Genomic DNA, 20,427 nt, shown 5'->3' with positions numbered 1-20,427 from the left:
TACATCAACAGAACTAGGAGCTTCTGCTCCCTGTGCAGGGCTTAAAACTCAGCCCATCAGTCAGGATAGCTGCTTGTTTCAGTCTGTGTGTGTGCATCAACATATGTATATATAATTACAATTATAATTACATATACTATCATCTTCTACTCTGTGAATAACCAAGCAATTTCCACTGACTAATGACAATGAAACCCCAGAGTAGAAAACAGTAGCTAAAATAAACTCTAACTCTCAGAGTGGGAGTGGTGGCTGAATACATTCCAGGACAGCTGGGTCCCTTGATTGATGTTTTTGTCTGTACTCCTGGACTACACAGAGAGTGTGGTCAAGCTGGCAAGAGTCACAGGCTCAGAAATACTTGAGGCTATTTTCATGCTGAGTGTGTGTGTGTGTGTGTGTGTGTGTGTGTGTGTGTGTGTGTGTGTGTGTGTGTGTGTGTTCATAATCAGCATGGAAGACTATTGAGAAGCTCATGAGAGGATCAAAACTCTGGAGACCTTGCTTTTCTGCTGCTAACATGGAGCCTGAACTGAACCCTGGCAGGGCATCCAGCAGCCATTCTTCTGCTCTCACCTCTCCCCATGATGACAAGATTTCTACAAGGGGATTTAAGCAATGTACTTGCTGCATGTTGCTGAAGCATTTACTTCTGAGTAGGTATTGACAGAAGTATGTTAGATCTAGACAAATTTATAAATGATTTTGTATATTTGCCTCCTTGCCTATATCCATCAGAACTTTATTCTTATTATGAAACAAATTGGTTGAAAGAGATCAGGTTGATGGTTCTCACTAAATGTTATGTACAGTCCTGTGCATACACATATACATACACACTTCAGAACAGTACTACACTATGTAATTTTAATCCTATTATATATCAACAGTATTACTTATGTCTTAAGCATTCCTAGTGTCAGCTTGCTAATCATGTATCAGGGGAGATCCATCAGTTCCACTTCCTTCTGGTAAAATCCTTAAATTCCACACAGTATTTGGTCTGCACAGCACAATGAGTTCACTCCACTTTGTTACTGAGGGGAATTACTGAATCGATGAGATATGTCTGCTTTTATAAATATCTCATACTTGTGGTGGGGAGAAAGTCATGCATCCTGCACACTAGTATTGCCAAGCTGCTTCAAAGCACTTTTTTCATTGCTTGGATGCAAATGCATCTCTGTATGGTAGCAAACTGTACAAAGTTCAAATTTATTTTTATAGCACCACTTTCCCCGGAAGGGTGAATCAGCTTCCTGCTGTATTCCAGGCAGGTGATGCCCAAAATGGTCAAGAAATTGCATCTATATTTAGAAAGGGTTATTTTATTGTGGAAGAGTTAGTTGGTCTGGTAGCATCTACTATGTTCTGAAGCAATGGGAGGGAATTCCTCCTGCAGAAAGCTCAAAGGTGAGTCCAGTACATTGGCTCAGTCCCCTCATTACATCATGAGCTGAGACTTAGAAAATGGTCATGTTTCTGGCATGAATGCTGAGGCCAAATTCACTAGAGCTCAAGGCTTTTGAAGTGACTGGACTTTCAACACAAAGTATAAAACTCAATCTGGGGACTCTTTTTAAAAGGAATTTGACCTTGGTGGAATAATTTAAACTTTGTAGATGAACTATGCCCTGAAAGATAAGACAAACTGTAGGGAAGGTCTCCTTCACCACATAACAGAGATCAAGGAAGACAATGAAAAGTCTATTTAGACGAACAAAGCTGCCATAGATCTACTGTAGGAAAAATCAGCTTACTGTACAAACAAGAATTCCAAACCAATGTTCTTTAATGTTGGTATATAAAATCCAGAAGGAACAAGGAAAGGAAACAGGGAAACAGTCACTTCACTTAATAACACCAGAATGGCAATGAGTAGCAGTGGACTCACCTATCACTGACTTTGAACAAACATTTTCTTTACACAGTGGGTGTCTGTAAACACTGTCTCTAGATCACTGTTGAGATAAAGGTGTAAGTGCAGCCAAGGTTCAGAGAGATGTCTAGGTAGCATTTACCTGTTCTCTAAAGGTGTTCAGTTCACATCTCTGTGAATAGAAATACTTATCCTTTGTACTAAATGTATATCCAGGAATCAAAAAAAAAAAAAAAAAAAAGACAACCTATATTTTAAACAGGCCATATAAGACAGACTGTATTACACTTTCCTTAAGATCTACAAGACTTTAAAGGAAATACCTCACACAATATGTAATTGATGTAATTGATTTCAGAGGAAGCTGAATGGCAGAAACACAGAACATTGCTCCCTGGTAAATCTTGGGTGAAATACAGAGTATCTGTGTGCAGTAAGTTTTATTTACTAAGAAAGTCTCAAAAATCTGTGCAACTGCTGTTCCCTTCATAGCCAAAAATACGGCAAGGAGCACGTTGAAAAATCAGGGCTTTGGCACTAGAAGTGTGTGAACACACAGCAAATGTGAAAGGTCAGGTTACACTGAGTATGTATTTCCAGCTCTTCCTGGTAGAAAAAATGAAAAGTATCTTTTGCAGATGACTTAGGCTGCACAAAGTGTATTCCCCCCTTTCAGTTTTCTCGTAGGTGTGCAACAAGCACAGCAGAAATCCTTTATTGTTTCACTTTCTGGCCTTTCAGATGGAAGAAAATGGCAAAACTGGTTTGGTATAAAGCCAATTCAAGAATGAAGAGCTTTACCATAGTTTCTGGGGTCTACAGCAGCAATGACAACAAAAATGAAATTCAAAGCATCTGAAGTCTTCAGGCTTTCTTTTCCTGGCTACTCTGAGATTTTAAAAACAATTAAATAAAACACAAGTGCTGTCTAGGATGAGCAAGGTCAGAAACCATTCAAGTATAAATGCTAGACAGGGTAATGCGAAGATGAAACTATTCCTGGGAAAAAAATGTGTAATCTGGAAAAGGGAGAACCTTTTGTTTCCTGTGCCTCTCTCCCTCTTTCAATAACTTATTCCTGCATTTCATTTGTCCACCCACCTCAAGCTTTACACAAGCCTTGAAACACAGATGGACCCACCCCTTGTGCCCATCAGCCAGACAAAAGGTACCACTCCTGGGAGGCTGAACTCTGTGTCCAGCACCCTTGGGACATTCCATCAACCCACCCTCCACATGACCACATGGGTTTAGACCCCAGCAGCCTGGGGTATCTTTACTTACTGATCATAACAGACACCGTGTTCACGTTAGGGTTGAAAGAGCAGCGTCCCTTTCCTGATTCACACTTGGAGTCGATCTTGAAGATTTGTTCCTGCAAAGGAGAGTTCTGTGTCACTTCTCATGTCAGAAACCATTAGATCTAAGCTGGTCTTTATGCCTGGCTGTTTGCAGCATTAGCAATGCTCTATTAACAGTGCTCTACTGGGCATCTTCCCTGTACTATTGGTATTGTATTCAGAATTCCATCAGCTTGTTAGATAACACTGACACATGGTTATTATCAAGACTCTTGTTATAAATTTAAGACACTGAATCAAAAAAATATTCCCAGTGTCTCTCTTAAGGAAAGGTTGACTGATCTCTGCAATAATATCCGTGGAGATTGCTTCTGTGGTTTTGAAGTTATTTATCATTTATTTTCTGAATATATTGGTGTACTTATAACTGTCTAGGACATTGTAATAAAGCCACTAGAACAATAATACAAGTAAAATAGAAATCTCTTATGACAACTGTCATTAGATTATGGCATAAATCATTGAGTCTTTACTGAGTTATCAGACCTCTAAACATCCCCCAAATGACACTTATTTTTCTCAATACTATCTCTTGGATTATGTGTAGAGCTCCAAATCCACAGTGATAAATGATTTATCTATACCTCTTACCATAGCCTGACATCTCCTGATTTTTTTTTTTTTTTTTTAAGAAATCATGGTACAGGGATTTTTTTATATCTTATGTACTTTATGAACAGGAAATACATTTAGCAAACTAGAAGCAATTTGGACTACAGCTTAAAATACAATCAAACTGAAAATCTTTATAAAATCTGCCCATTTTGGTGCAACTCTTCAATTCTTGGTTCCCAGCGATACCAGCACAGTGTGCTCAGCAAGAAATGACTCAGGCCCAAGCTCATTCCTTAAAAACTGCAGTCAGTAATGGCAGACATAAGCTGACCCAACACACACTGACTCCCCCACACTGTATTCCAAAAGCTTCTTAAGCTCCCACAACAAACTTCCAATCTTCAATAAAAGGCCAAAAGACCCAATTGCAAGAAGAAAACCCCAACAACAAGAAATAACCAAACTTATACATTTCAAAAGAAAAACTGACAAAAATTCCAAAGAAAGGCTTCTGTGAGGTGAATGCCAATAATTAGTTATTTGAGAAAGGGCAGCAACTCCTGATATTCCCTTTAACAGTTAATGTAAATCACAGGGGAGTGGGGATGCCACACAAATCCCTAAGCAGCCATTTGGCACCAGCAAATTGAAGATTACACCAAGTTCAAGTGCACAGCTGCAGCAGGAAGTTTTCATATGACTGCTCCCTCTCTTTTCCCCCTCTTCTGTTTTGCCTAATTTAATCTCAGAGATTTTATCTATTGTTTCAGTAACAAGCTCTCTAAACATTGTTAAAATATAAGTATGAAGTTTCTAATGTGATCTTGGGTGGTTTCTTTGTTGTTTTTTTTCACTTCTAGATTATATGCAGCTTGATTCTAATCCATGTTTACTATATTAAACCACTACTTACCAATTCAAAATGCCCATTACTCCTCCACTAAACTAGCTCCAGGATTACACTTGATTTTCATATATATTAAAATACTAGTTAGTCTATAATTATTTCACACAGGGATTACACTTTCTTCTGTTTGCATTTACTTTGACATTAGAATATATTTGGGTGACTGAGGGAGTAATTACCAAAGACCAAAGTATTAAGTGTGCCAAAGAAGAAAATTAATTGTTTTATAACCTCTGTTTCAGGGAAAAGGGCAAAATTTTGCCTCATCGATGAAACTCCCACATTTTGTGAGTTATGTGGAATCCTGGAAACAGAAGAGCAAAACAGGCCCAGTTCTTATGATTGTTGGATATGACTCTGTCAGACTTTGTAGCTTCTAGAGAAAAGCAGATGTGCTTTCTAAAATATTCATTTTGCACGTGCAAAAACCACCTTTTGTGCATTGAAAACTGGACCATATTGAAGGTGAAATGATACAAGCAGAGGAAAAAATGAATTTTCACTAGTCCCATCAGCATTACATAGCTCCTCATACTGCTCTATCAATTAGTCATGCACAGATATATGCAATGAGTTCAGAAGGAAATTCTTGGGTTTAAACTGTTATGCTATTGTTGGCCTGCACAGTGATGGCTTTGAGCATGAAGTGCCTACAGTCAAGTGTCTCACAGACTCCAGACGTCTGAAACAGCAGTTTATTTAATCAATTGATCATAGGCATGCAGCTCTACAGACAGGCTAAGTGAAACTGGTTCTGCTTTTCCAAGCCATGTATCTTTACTTTTCATTTAAGAAATTTAACATCTTGCATCATCTGAAAATGTCATTTCCTGCCCTCCCCTCTGTTCCAATCTCATCTACAAACAGTCTAAAATAATGAGATTCAAACTTCTCTGGGCTGCAATACCAGTACTTAAGATGATAAAGAGCATTACATTAATTAAAGACAAATGAGATCACCGTTCATGTTTTAAATGATTTTTCAAGAAATAGAATAATGCTGGGGAAAGGTGAGCCCTGTTTCATAATACATCAAAATAAGTCAATGCAGAATTTTTTAACCAGAAGGATGGATTTACTTACTTAGTTCTGCTCATTTCTGCTTTTAAATCCAGGCTTATAATCTCTACTTTTAGATAATTTAGTAGCATTGAAAGTGCAGTGATTGTGAGTGCATGCTCTGTTAAGGAAGCTGGAGCCAGGTAGGGACCTACCAAAAGTCACTGAGATCATACCATGCAAACTGACTTGGAGGAACATTGACTAATCACCTCCCTGGCACCCTCTGCAGCAATTTTGGATCTTGGCCAGAATTCTCATCCTACTCCCAATTAAATCACTGATGAATTTCTCAGTGTTTTCCTGAGAAGCCAGCCCAGCTTTTAAAGTTGCCCTCACATGGCAAAGCTCCAGGTAGCACCCTCTGATCTTCCTTCCCAACACATCTGCTTCCACATTGTTCTGGAAAATACACTGCACACCCCTGTGCCTGCAGACATGAATCTGACCCAAAAGCTACTGAGGTGCTGCCTCCTGCTTAAGTGCCTTTCTTTTTCTTTCTGGTTGCTTAATTTATTACCTATGACATTTGCACATAAACAAACATTTCACTTTCAAATCAGGAAACTTGGACCATGCACTTCTGAAACATCTGGTACTTATACTGAAAACACATTCAGTGAAAATGATTATAGAAAAATTGGAGATCTATCTAGAAAAAGTATGATTTTACAGGGAAGAGAAACTTACCAACTTCACCTGGGCACCATCTAGTGGGGCAAAACTTGTGCAGTAGGTTAAGTTCCTGTACTGGGACTGCATCTAGATGGTGTTAAGCTGAATTCCAGTCAACCTAACCTGAATAGCTAGCCAAATTAAGGGCTTCTCCAAGGAACCAGTAACACATGGAAGCTATAAAAAGTGGACTTGGTATTTTACTTCTCATCTGACTGGCTGTTTCCTTTCAAGCGTTTCTTGGGCATTTTTCCACCAAATGGTAGGAATGAATTCACCAGACAACGTCACATAAAAAGTACTATCAAATGTATCCCCAGCATTTGGTATGACTGTGGACAATCATATATTTGACATATATATATATATGACAAATATTGTCCATATATTTCATATTTTGGACAACAGTCATTTTTAAGTCATGGCTTTTGACCATGGCTTTGCTTCTAGCTGGTATCACGTAAGAAAACTGCGGACCTTTGCTCTTTTGCTATTTAACGGTGAAGGAACCTACTGGGACCACTGATTCTTGCATTTCCAAAACTTTGAGATTTTGCTTCAGACCAGCAGGGTGGACCACGAAGTGAGGGGCCAGAATGAGAAGAGAGTTACCTCAGACCTGCGTCCCCTGTTGACGTAGACGCAGACGGGGCTGAAGGCGCCGCTGCCGCAGACGTACAGGTGGGTGCGGTTGTACGACTGGATCACGCGTACGAAGTTCCCACAGCCGTGCTGCAGCAAACACAGAGAACAGTCACTCCACAGGGACAAGTGTCAGGAGGTGTTGGGAATTCTAGAGAATAGACCTGACATAGAATTTTAACAGCATCATGAAAACAGCTACTGAGTTTGCTGGTGTCTGGATTTGGACAGCTGCTTCTTTTCACGTCATTTTGCCTGCTCTGGGAATTGGGCTCTCTCTGATTGAGAACCACAGATGAGTTATAGAGGAGTCCACACAGCTCTCCTACTTCCACACAGCAATCCAATTTTCATTCACATATTGCATGAGAAGAAGCAGGACCTTTACAGGAAACCAAGGCGTAACCTTAGTACATTTCCCTAAGGACACCTCTGAAACAGTCTCTATTTCCCCGTGATTTGTTCAACATAAATGGAGAAAATTAAAAAGAAAGCAAGTCCAAATATCAGATTTTGCTATTTGTATAAACAATTTATTTCCAGAACTTTAAACTGAGGTTTGCAGTCAATTGTTACTTTGTATGGAAGACCTACAGTGTCATCTTCAAATCAGCATGAAAATTAAACCAGAATGTTAAGGGCCACACAGTTCACAGTATTTGATTTACTTTTTTTTCCTTCCCTTTTTTTTCTAACTCTTTCATTTTTTTACTGTGATCAAGTGTTAATGTAATTTAGGTTGCAAATAGATTTTCTTTAATGAATACATTTTCTTACCCAGATCCCAGAACTGCTTTCATATTCCATCATCCAAACCTCACACAAGACACTGTGAACTGCAAATGTTTTATGAGTACAGGGTTGGAAACTGTGCCAAAATTGGTAGAGTTAATCCTTGTTTAGAAGACTGCACTGGTTTATTTACTTTTAAAGGCATTCACATTTTTGGTTCAGCAGGAGCCAGCACCACACAATATCATTTGAAAACTGGTGCACAAGTGGGGTTTTCAGACTGCAGGCAGTCAGTACTGTGGTACTGTGGTACCACCCACCCTCACAGTGTGCTCCTGGGGGTGCAGCCAGCCAGAGAACTTCCACACTGTGAGGAGCAGCTCAACAGGGAGTGCAGCATCACCTCAGGACATATCTGGAAAAGCACTATTACCTAGTTTGATTAGTAACAACCAAAAAAGGAGGAAATAGACACTGAATATCTTCTCCCATCTGTCAGAGTCTGGAGGTGCACTCCGTTTACGCTGCTTGATTTTCCAGAATTTCACTTGATAGACTGGCTTGCTTGCAAAGAATTTCAAAGGAAAACCAAACACTTCTTTCATTTTGCTTTGGCTGCACTCAAGGTGCTCTTACTTTATTGCCAAGTACCTAATGTGTGTGCAGGAGTGCATGTGGATTACAACTTACTGTAGGATCCTTGCCAGCCATTTTGCATTCCTCAACCTTGTTTGCTGATGCTGGCCAGAAAATCTGAAAGGAAAGAAGTATTATTCAAGCAGTATATTTATTACATAATTAAAAAAATAAACTTCACTGCCTAACATACGTTAATAGATTAATATTTAGATATAATTTATGCTTTGATTTTAAAGAAAAAAAGGAATTCTTTTGATAAATAAAACTATCTTTGTCTTAGCATGCACTAAACAAAATTAAGGGCCAGGTCTTTGGCTGATATATATAAAGTTTATTAAAAATTTCTAAGGCAAATTAATCAATTTAGATTTGTTTCTTCTAAATAAGGGAGCTTTTTCACCACTATTGCCTAAATTACTGCCCATCTTTACTTTTTTACTTTTACTGAACTTGTAGAAATTATTCACTTTAAAAATCAGAAGACTAAAATATTGAAAGAAGGGTTCTTGTAGCAATTTTTCAATTTTATCATCAAAGTTTTGGCTAGATTATGACAAAACCTACCTGAAATCTCAAGATTTCACATCGATTTCTTTCAGAAAGATTTTAAATAAATACTTCAATGTCTGAATGCTCATCTGTTTATCTCAAACTGTAAATATTTTGAACTTCTTCCATTATTTATTTTGATTTTGAAATAGGAAAGACATCCATTATAAATTTATCCCCAGAAATCTAGTACGTGACAGAGCCTGATAACATATAGCCTCAAGATAACACAAACAATATCATTAAAAGATCTCTGTGTATATATGTACACACACATACATACATGCAGAGTTGTTGATTTGAATGTATAACTATATAGGATTTCTACAGATATATAGGATCAGCAAAGTGAATCTGTTGTTAAACAAACAAAAGGAAGGACTGTGTGGAATTGCAGAGATTCATTCTGAGCCCAGTACTGGGTGATCACATTCACAAAGCCAGAAAGCTTTGTGCATTTTTGCTTTCTCTGATTTTTCTGTTGATTCCTCTGTTGATTTTTCTGTTGATTCTTTATTCTCCAGGCCTATATAAGCTGTCGAAATGCCTCACAGCTTCATACTCCAGAAAATATTTCATGTGACAGAGACCCCTCCTATCTAATCAAACTCAGCACAGGATTAAGTCCAACCTGCCAAGGACAGGAGGGGGAGTGCAATGCTGAGGCACAGCTCCTGCCAGACCAGGGTGGCTGGCTCACTGTGAGATGGAAATTAGCAAGAAGGTCACAGAAGGTATTTCAGACCCTAGAAGGCAGCCCCATTTCAGAGGGAGATTTGGGTACCATTAGGAGGGAAGGATGCATTCACACCATAGAACTAGAGGCATTTAATTTAAATGTGTAAGATAGAATGAGCCTCCCTGGGCTCCCTGAACAATCAATTCAGGTGGACAGGCATGTCCAGAGGGTGTTTCAGAGCAAAGCCCAATTTAACTGTGCTCAATCACTCTCTGGCAGGGCCCCTCTCTCTCTCCTGACACATTAAAAGCCTTGTCTCTTAAGGAAGGCATTTATCTTCCCAGCTGCAAGCCAGGTATTGCTGCCCCTCAGTCCTTCCAAGGTACAGTAATGAAGACATAGATTAAAGGACTGGATGGATTTGGTGGAACAAGGCCTTTGTGGTGCACCTTCAGGCAGGGATAGTCTAAAGACAGGCAAGACAAAATCTGTAGACAGGTAACAGCTCAACAGCCAGGCTTCTGGGCACACAAGAACTTCTGCAGGTCACCCATTTCAAAAGCAGAGAGGCTGAATTTCAGCTTTGGAGACAAGAAAGGAAACTGTAAGCATTATTATTTTCACACAGAGTGGCTTGTTACTGTTTGGTGAGGGAACACAAAGTCCTTGGAAAACACCATCCCAGGAAGTGAGAGAAGCTAGAAAAAAGGTGGTGTCTGTTGCCCAAAAACTCAATAAAGTGTCTCAGCTACCCAAGTGAAGGGCAAAGGCTGACACAGACATAACAGGAGACTGGAAAATAGTTCAGTGATTAGGGTCCAGAGCACAAAACATAAAAAATGTAGTATAAGATGGACAACTCTGTCCTTGCTTTTTTTCTGTATGGCCTGAGAATGATCGTTTGTATCTTATTCTTCCTTGAGGATTCTTCTTGAAGTGCATCTCTGAACCATCTTGCAGAGAGGTGGAAAATGTCAAACCACACAGATTTTACTTGTGAGGCCAAGCCAAACAGAATATTGTTTCAAAATGAGCAAAAAGGTCAGTTTTAAACAGTGTTTGAGGAACAGTGTAAGTGTATAGCTTCATCTGCACTGTAATGCAGATAAAACATGTAATGCATAAAACAAGGATTAAAAATTCGATAAGGTGTGGGCATGGACCTCCACGTAAAATAATCAACTGCTATGCTTTTGTCTTAAAAGGAAAAGCATGGAGTAAAGCAACCTCAGATTCTCAGAATAAAACTTGAACTTACACTGAGGGGGTCTTGGCTTATATTGTTAATATTCAGAGAAAGAATATGATCTTTACTCCCCACATAGATCCGATCCTGATCTTCATCCATCAATAATATCCTGTAATCCAGGGGGCTGTGGGATATCCTGTGATACTCAGAGGTCTTGGTTTCTTGCAGCTCTGAAAGAGTAAAAACAGTAGCATAGTAAAGCAGTTCACTCATGTTTCTTGCTTCTCAGCTGCATTTCTTTCTAAATAAAGACACCTTTGGGCACAACTGGGGCCAGAGAGGGAAGAAAAAGCCTCACTGAACACAAGATAATAATGCAATGGCTGAGGTAAAACAAAGTTTCTTTCCCAGTTTGAATACAATTATTTTGCACATTAAGTAGATAGACATAGCTCTTAAAAATCAGGCAGTGCTGTTATTCATTCACCTAATTAATTCTTATTTTAATGGATATTATTATTTACAGCTTTGGCTTTTAAGGAACATAATTTATTAAATTAATCAATGTGTTCAATACATTCTGAAGTTTATGACTACAGAAAACCCGCAAGATCAATGAGAACTACATAAGAACATTTTACCTCCTTTTCCTAACAGGGGGCTTCACTAAGGAAAGGTTTTTATCATTTTCAAGGTCAAATTTTACTTTGTTCTTCATCATCCTGTGTGACTTACTTGAAAGAAAAAATTATTCAGTCAAGCCTAAATGTGTCTGCTCATTCAGTTGTTTGTTTACAGGTTTGGACCAAACTAACAGAACTTATTTTTCTACATAAAACTTTTTTCAATAAAGTGAAGTGAAAACATCCTTTGATCTCAGCAGTGCAGGATCAGGCCTGTTACAGGAATAGCATAAGCAACTGCAATATAAGTACTTCTTGCTGCCTTCAAGAAAGCTCAGCCTTCCCATCTTTGCTTGGCCAATATATTTTGGCCCCCAGTCAGACTGTTTTACTTTTCAATAACTACAGAAGGGAGATTTCTCAAGAGCTGAGAGTGGAAAAATAAAACCTTAATAATCAATTTGTCTTTGTTAAAATATTTAACATATAATTATGCTTTATTTCTTCATGAATATTAGGAGTGAATTGTGTTCCCTGTGTACTGTGTATTTATATTCATAAATACACAATACTTATGAAAATGAGCTCTGCTATAATGTGTATTCATAAATGTAAGATCTGAGCCCAGAGTTCTCAGTTGCAAACTTTGTCTGGGACAATATGGCTTGTCACTGTTGCTAAAGGTTTTTTAAAAGCAGAGTTTTTTGTTCACTCCTTCCCTATGGAAAACAGTAAATGCCTTATACAAAATTAGTTGTCTGAAGCTATTGATATTTCATAAAACAAAACTCTCAAAACAGAAAAATTTCTGTATATGTGCTCTATTAAGAAAAAAAAAAACACTAAAAGAAGTGTGCCTATATGCACCTTCTGCAAAACACATATTTAGCTGAAAGCAATTTTTAAAAAATTTTTTGGAGAGCCATTTTTATAGAAGGCAAAAGTTGAAGTCCTAGGATTCATACCTGTATAGTAGAGAACTAATGATTAAAAGGACACTTATCAGAATATAATTTGCATTAATAAATATGATACATAGCTCCATTTTTTTTCATTGTTAACTACTTTCATAGAAAGATGAAAAATATCTCCAGTTACTAAAAGATAATTGTGTTCTGATTAATTTAGATGTGAGACAGCTTTCAGGAGCTGAGTTTCCTACATGCACTTATTTATGGTTATATTAAAAAAAAATAAAAAACCAACCAATAGTATTTATCTTGTGCCTTGACAAAAGATAAACATACAATCAAGATTTGCAATCTGTGCCTAAAAAACTGAAAAAGAACTCGTTAAGTATATATGAAAATTGTTCACAGTACTTTCAGAACTCTTTTTTTAGTGCTTGAGAAATCAACTGTTTTTCTTCACTTTAAAAACTCCTCCCAGTAAACTTTTAGCTAGGATTGTCCCAAGCCCCTGGCAGACTCAGCAGCACAGTGCCATTACCCAGTACATCTGGCCTCTGAAATTCTCACAACCAGTCTCAGGCATCTCGTGCTCATCCCTTTTCCTGGGGCATTATGAACTTCACCATAACACTGGGCAGCTGTAAGGTGAAACTGAACCTTCTCCTAACTGTACATCTGATATACCAGGAAAGCACAGATAAACTGGGAGGGTTTCCCACCCAGCACAGGGTAAATGTGAGCACAGTGATGGCCCAACAGAATGTCCCTCCCTGCTGCCCCACTGACTGACAGTGTTGACAATGGAACACCAGGGCTGATGGAAAAGGTCATCATGATCATGATGACTGCTTTCAAACAAGAGACAAAGACAGCAACAGACTTCCTCAAGTTCCATTCATCAAAATCCATTCTCTTGGAATTTCAACCTCTTTGAAATGGTATTATTATTTCCATGGCTCCTGAAAAATAATCTGCCTCCATTGAGTGGCTGAAGCAAAGAACACCTTAAGCAAGGTTACTGGACTATGGAAACTCAACACCATCCATAAGAGGAAGGAAAGCTGTGAAACAAATACTCTCACACTGATTTATTAGTTTTATTTCTTTTAATGCTGAAGCTTACAGCTTAATTCACTCTGTGGGATACTCAAGAAAGTAGGGAGGGAATTTATAAATAATCAAATTTTATTTCATTCAAAAAAATTTACCACACACTCACCCAAGAAAATTTGATTTTTTTAAAGATTTAATATTTAGTTGTTGTTGTATGGAGAAAGCAGTGGCTGCAAAGATGCTGTATAGTCTTTCACATTCTCTTTAATTGCTCTTAAACAAAAGTTTTTGGCAAAAAATGAAGTAGACATTTGTTGACATTCAGAGCAATTCTATTCCATGCTTTGAGAATTTAACCAAACACTGAAAGCAGTAAAACCTATATAGAGAATGATGCTACAGACAGGTCTCCAAATAGTAAAAAAATTATTTGGGAATAAAACAATGTACAAGTAACTTTTATCCTTAATAATACAAAATAATCTTTGCTTCTCAATTTTCTTCATCAGTTGGTGAATTTTGGCTTTCCTCAGGGATAAAAACAATACCAAGTTGATCCCTACTGTAAGAAAATTGATCTGAGAGGGCAGGTTGCTTCAATGAAGAAACAAAAGCTTCAGTGAATTCTCTTTCCAGATTATGCTTATTATTGAATTGCATATTTTGTAGATCCCAATGACTGGGAGTTTTCTCTGCACACAGTACATAGCTTACTGACAATTAGACAGTTTAAGTCCTACTCTAATTATCTTTCTAATCCACCACCAAAATAAAAAAAAGTCACATTCCCACAGAAGAAATAACAAAATATTTGTGTAATATCTATTCCTGACATCATAAAAGCCTTTGTAACAAACCTAAATATTCTCGCTACTAGAGACAGGGTATGCAGAGAGGTGTTGTTATCTCACACAGCCTATTATAACCAAACTGTCCAGCCTGCATAAGGATAAATGAGCTAGATTCATCAGGTAGTCCTCTGTATGTCTTATTTAATCACTCAGCCTCAAACTTTCATCATTCCTTAATTCAAATTCACTGGAAGCAGAATGTTGAAAACAGCGTGACTGCCCAAGACTAAGGAATATAATAATCTCTGATATGTAGATGCAAGACTCTAAGTGACTTCGTTGGTTGACATCTTATAAGGCCATTTGATGTATTTGTTACTAAAATTAATGCAATTTTTAGTAGGACATTCCCAAAATATAACTTACTTTTTGCAGACTCACATAACCACTTATTACTGAACATTCAACATAATCAAGAGTGATTTCAACATAATCAAGAATTATATTTATTTTGCAGGGTTTGGTAAGCTACAGCCCTGGCATGCAAGCTTCCCAGCCTAAGTTCAAAGCCCTGAATTTATCCACTGATAAACTGTGGATAAACCATGACACGTGAGACACTGCATGCAGTCATGCCTGCGCTCCACCATCCCTGCATTTCCAGCCTAGCAGGGCTTCTTTCAGCAAGCCTAGGATGGTCTGTCAAGCTTTTAATTTAGGGTCCCCTGTGGGAGAGTGCAAGAAATAATATGCTTTCCTCCTCTTTCCTGCTGGCATAAGGATTCAGTCTCAGAAGGCTGTTTATGGGGAAGTTCAGAGAAAAAGCAGAGATTTGGTGTCTGTGCTTCAGACACAAGCAGGGAGTAAAGAACAGCAATCCATTCACTCACAGCACCACGGAGATGAGCACAGCTTTCCAGGAAGATGGGCTCCATTTCCCCAGGGAACCTCTGCTGCCCAGATTGGCATGGATTTTATGTAGCCCCATTTAGTGATGTGGAAGTCAGCAATACAATGCTGTTTTATTTTATCCTGGGGTGTGGGGTGAACAAATCACGCACCTTGTGCACATCTAGCAGCAAGCTCAATGTTAGCCTCTGATTATGGAGGCTGTAAAACTCTCTTAAGCCTCATTAAGCCTTGAGTTTGTGCCAACAAATATGCCAGCCCATGCCAAATGTGAGACTGCAATGTAAAATCTCACCTTCTAGGAACTGGAATGAAACCAATTTTCTTTTCCTTTTTTTTTTTTTTTTTTTTAATAGATATAAGTATTTAAGTAGAACAATGTTTTTCTTACAGCATCAGATGGAAATGGTCCCCTTCTGCCCACAGGTCATGTGAAAACAGGTGAAAAAGTAAATTGGATATATAGACACTACACATAATGTTGCTACCATTGAATGGAATGGTTATGTATTTTAAGAATGTGAGTGATATCTGAGGTATTTGCAAAGTTACCAGAAATACTTAAAACCCCCCAAAACTAAAAAACTTCAGCCAGAAGAAAAGGTCTGCTTTATTTTAGTTTAAATATTTTCCTTTCTGCTTTGTATTTACAAATCTCTGTTTTGCAACATTTTTGCAGAAATGACTGGAAAAGATTTAGTTAAATGATATCAAATTTCATATGAATCAAACAATTTTAATTATTGTTTTCTTAGCTTTATTTTAATTTTTTTTTTAGTGTAAAGACATAGAAGAAATAAATGCATCATTTTTATAGTTTACACAGTACTTGTGGAAATAGTCTGCCATAATACTGCAAGTCTGAGAACACCAGTGACTACTTTTTCAATTTCATGTAGGGAAAGAGAACAAGTAAACCCAGGATATTTCTTTTCAAAACTTCAGAATGAGTCACCTTTGCACTGTCAATATTCCTTTTCTGTGAAGCTATATGTATTGATTCCTTCTGCCTAAGGGGTTGAGATAAGGGAGCTGCTGAAGCATTTTGCCACTGCTCATGCAGGGTTCAAACCAAAACCCATCCCTCAGCCATTCTCAAGCGAATCCTATTGTGAATGAGGACACAGTCATCTCACCAATGAGCCATAAGTAGCCACATGTGCTACTGGTCAGTCCCTTGTGTGCCTTAACCTCACAGGGCCCAAAAAGGCTCAGATGGACCTTTGACCTTTTCTTTATCTCTTTATTTCTTCTTCATGCATGAGAGTTTTTACTCTTTTCTTTAATGCTGTTACAATGAAATCTGGCTTTTTATATAGGAGGTAATAGCTTCATAAGAACTAGAAATCAGAGATGTGCACACTTGCTTGCTTTTGAATCCATCTGAAAGGGGTTTAATTGTATTTTTATTTTAAAAAAAAAGGGCAAGTGAAAGGGCACAAAATAGATTTACAAGTGCTTGTAAAACACATGCTAACTAATTAACAAGATCATTTGAACGAGAGAGAAGAATGGAGTTCAGATAGTACAGGCTGAAACAGAACCCTCTTTTTAGCCCAGAGCTAAAAGGTGTATCTGCTAGAAAGAAACTTAATTGCTGCATTTGGAATGAGAGTAAATAACAAGGAAATGTCAATGATATCTAAATATGATCTGGTTTATACAGCTAGATGATATACAGCTTGAATACTTGTGGGTGTACTTACTACCTGAGTTGAAAGTGAAATTTAAACATTACTGGACTGAGATAGAGAAGTCTTTTACAAAGGAAATCAGAACACCAAGGTGAAGTCTTTGGAGAATCAGGCCCAGAGGTGGCTCTAGTCTGAAGAACAATTGTCTGAAGAACAATTTGTCACCTTGAGCAGCTCAACATATACATTAGGAGCAGTAAAACACTCAATAGCTCTTTGTGAAGGGGACCATGTGTTGATAGGAAAAGACATACCAGTTAACAGTTGACCTTAAGCAGAGCGTTCACATATGTCAGTAGATGGGTCTTTTTTCTTGGCTTTTTTTTTTTTTTTTTACACTTTGCAAGATAGGAAAAACTCCTGAAATCCTGGTAACTCACAGACTTTAAAAAAATCGCAATTGAGTATTAACTGCCCTTTAAAAAGTTGTACCAAAAGGGAAATAATTCATGACGGAGTGCTGTTTTATTAAAAATACTGAAATCTGTAACAGAATTTTTCATCTTTTATTTAGTGCTTTGAAGGAAAAAGGAGGGGCAGATCCTCTGAGGTGTGGGCAGCTGCCAGTTTTGTGCAGAAGGAATGTGCTTTCAAAGCAAAAGCAAACACATGAGAAGAGAAAGCCACTTACTCATGTGTGGCAAAATGTATTAACTTGGCTTTGTGGCACACTTATCAACCCAAGACACCCCACGACGTTCATGCCTCTTTAGTGAAGCTTCAAATTATGAAGAAGAGATATGATTTCATTTTCACAGAAATTGTCACGTGAAATCATACCACATTCCACAACAGAAAACCCACTCCAAAACAAAGAGGAAAAATGTGTAAGTGTTTTCCGAACTGCAGTTACACAGCTATCCTAAGTCTTGCCAAATATTCCAGTACTGAGATTCCTTCATTCAGCATTATGCAAGACCACCCACACCCTCCAGCCATCTAGTCTCACTAGGCTGTAGACACTTCTGGGCAAAATAACTTCAGGTTATTTCTCCATTTACCTCACTGTAAACCTTGAATAACTCCTCTGAATTTTGCAAAGGCATTTCAATAAAAACACTGAAGAGTGTAGGCTTCCTTTTTTCAGCAAGTAGCATGCAGTTATAATTTTATATAAATGTAATTTGCACACTTTATTTCAGATGATGCTATGAATACTGCCATTCTACAGAACTTTCCAGAAGACATCCTCTTTTTCAAATATTACCTTGTTCTTTTCTGCTCATTATTATCCTGTCCAAGCCTTGTTCTCATTTTTGGTCCCAAAACAAAAGGGACAACTTTGGCAAGCACGGGGAGCCATAAAAGCCAGGCCAACTGGGTTTAAGATTACTGCAGCTGAGTTATCCATGTCAGATGGGAGTCAGTCTCCTCCAAGCCTTGTGTGGAACAAGCTTATGTACAACAGCTCCGCAGCATGAGAGCTGCTCTCCAAGAGCTGCATACTTCAAAGTCTGAACAGTTACACAGAATTTACCCTTTGGTTGCTTTCCAAAACCCATGGAGAGAGAGGGCCCTTGCCACACTGCCCAAAGGCTGCAGAAGCTCAGCCTGGGTGCACTCAGCAGCTTTGCCATTGGCACTAGGGATGTTTTTGTTTTCCAGATGCAGGAGTGAGAAGCTTTTGGTTGCCAAGTATGACATTATTTTTGAGACAGAGTGAGGGAAAAAAGCCGCACCCCTGGAGAAGTCAGACAGATTCCACATAGTTTTACTTCTTCTGGGAGAAGTATATCTCTTCATTGTAAACTCTTGTGTTTTGTCTCTTCTCTTTTTTTCTAGTGGGCCACCAATCACACCACTAGAAGAACGGCTGCACTTCTTCCTGTGATGCTCAGGCACACAGAGAAATGTTCCAAGCAGTGATCAGGCTAACCGGACAGCTAAACCCCTGACTGTATGCAGACACTGAAACTCTTTAATACAAATTTACAGAGAGATATGAGAAATGGAAGAATGTGAATTATTGTAATTGTCTGCTCAAAAATTTAATCAAGCTTGAAGCTTGTGATAGTGTCCAAGTGAGAGCTGGGCACCAACACGAGATCTGGGAACTGTTTTTCCAAATCGTACATCTTCATCCCATTTGCCACTGAGAGAACAAGGTCTGAGTGGACTTCTCTTTGGTTTTCCATCTCATTCAGGCTATTTCTTTTGTGATAAAAGCAAACCTTTTAAGGCTTAGCTTTAATTACCTAACTATTTACTCCCCACAAACAGACGGGTCAGATGATATCAGCTGAGACATCTTTGAATATTGGGAAAGAGAGGAATGGGGAGAGTATAAGTAAGGCTGGGTCAAGGGTAAGTTGTTTTACTGCTAGAATTGTCTTCTTTGCAAAATTACCTTCCTGTTCAATCTAAGTGAGTACTTTGCAGATGTATTGAGGTAGTCTGTATCCAGTGAGGACAGAATTTGGTTTTTGCAAAACTGACAGCTACTGGGCAGCAGCAGTGTGCAGTTTTGAGATGTTAATACATCCTTGCTGATGTACCAACAACTGTGATGCCGAATTGTAGTGAAGATCTATCAAATGTTTCAGAATAATCAACACCTGAAATAATGAAAGCATGATAGCAGTCTCCTAACTTCTTTTCAGACTGAAAAAGCTCTTACCATCAGCTCACATGCAGTCCTTTACTCTCTGAGAGTATTTTCTCTAAGCTGCCGCATCATTTGTTACCAGAGCTAATAAAAACTCATTGAGAAAACACAGCTCATCCCCTGAAAAATTTCATTATGGCTTCTCTAATAAAGCAAGAACCCACTTCACTCTGGCAAGGCAGAGGAACCCTTTCCATTATATTTCTTTCTGTCCCCAGAGAATCAGCAAATCTTTCTATGTCTACAATTGGCATTATTGCCCTTGCTGCAATAATCCTTGCCTTTATTGATGTTACTAACTGTACTGCAACTTTAGCCATGCCACTTTATCCACAGATCTCCTTAAAACATATTGTTCCTATCTTCACCAGTCGTTTCTCACCACTACCCTGTACAAAATAGGGCAATTTAGTATATGCGGGCTGGGTTACAGTTTCATTATTATTATTATCAATTTAATCAAATTAGGATTAGCTATCAGGCAAACATCAGGCATAAAGAGATCAAGCTAAATCCCACTGCTTAGCTTTCATTCATTCTTCCTTAAAATAATGTAAAATTTACCCAGTTATGAGCTGAAGAAACTTTGGAAGGCGGTATTTTTCATTCAAAAGAATTACAGTAATAGATTTGTTTCAGTTGACTGCTGAACTAAAGGGTAGTATTTTTAGACATTAAAAAAATTTGAATTTAGTGAGATATTCATAAAAACAGCCAAGTTTCCCATACCAAAATCAAGAAAAGAAGTTTATGGCGTGGTGGGTATCACACACAAATAGGTAAACCACTGCTTCTTTATTGGTGTGTTTTCTTGTTTCCTCAGTATCAGTATGTCAATGGGATGCATATACCTGGTGTCTACATACCCTTGTCTATATATCAGATAATCATCTCTGTATACCAAGTCAAGATAGTTAGCAAGCTCTGCTTTACATCTGGGAAGGATAAAAGAAACACTTATTCTCGCTCGACTAT

General features: G+C 38.2%; 1 protein-coding gene across 3 annotated transcripts in view; it reads right to left on the bottom strand.

Annotated features, from left to right (window-relative positions):
• SEMA3C (semaphorin 3C) overlaps positions 1 to 20,427 on the bottom strand; it is a 118,482-nt gene that overhangs the window by 40,597 nt on the left and 57,458 nt on the right. For all 3 annotated transcript variants that reach the window (XM_009086866.4, XM_018910325.3, XM_050970225.1), the window contains 4 exons: positions 10,936 to 11,096; positions 8,501 to 8,563; positions 7,049 to 7,168; positions 3,164 to 3,254 (listed from right to left, as the gene is read on the bottom strand). In XM_009086866.4, the coding sequence (XP_009085114.1) occupies positions 3,164 to 3,254; positions 7,049 to 7,168; positions 8,501 to 8,563; positions 10,936 to 11,096 (435 nt within the window). The remainder of the gene's footprint in view (positions 1 to 3,163; positions 3,255 to 7,048; positions 7,169 to 8,500; positions 8,564 to 10,935; positions 11,097 to 20,427) is intronic.

This window comes from Serinus canaria, chromosome 1A, assembly GCF_022539315.1.
Source record: "Serinus canaria isolate serCan28SL12 chromosome 1A, serCan2020, whole genome shotgun sequence".
Taxonomy (NCBI): Eukaryota; Metazoa; Chordata; class Aves; order Passeriformes; family Fringillidae; genus Serinus; species Serinus canaria.
Note: the sequence above shows the minus strand (reverse complement) of the source record. Positions and strands in the feature narration are given on the sequence as shown.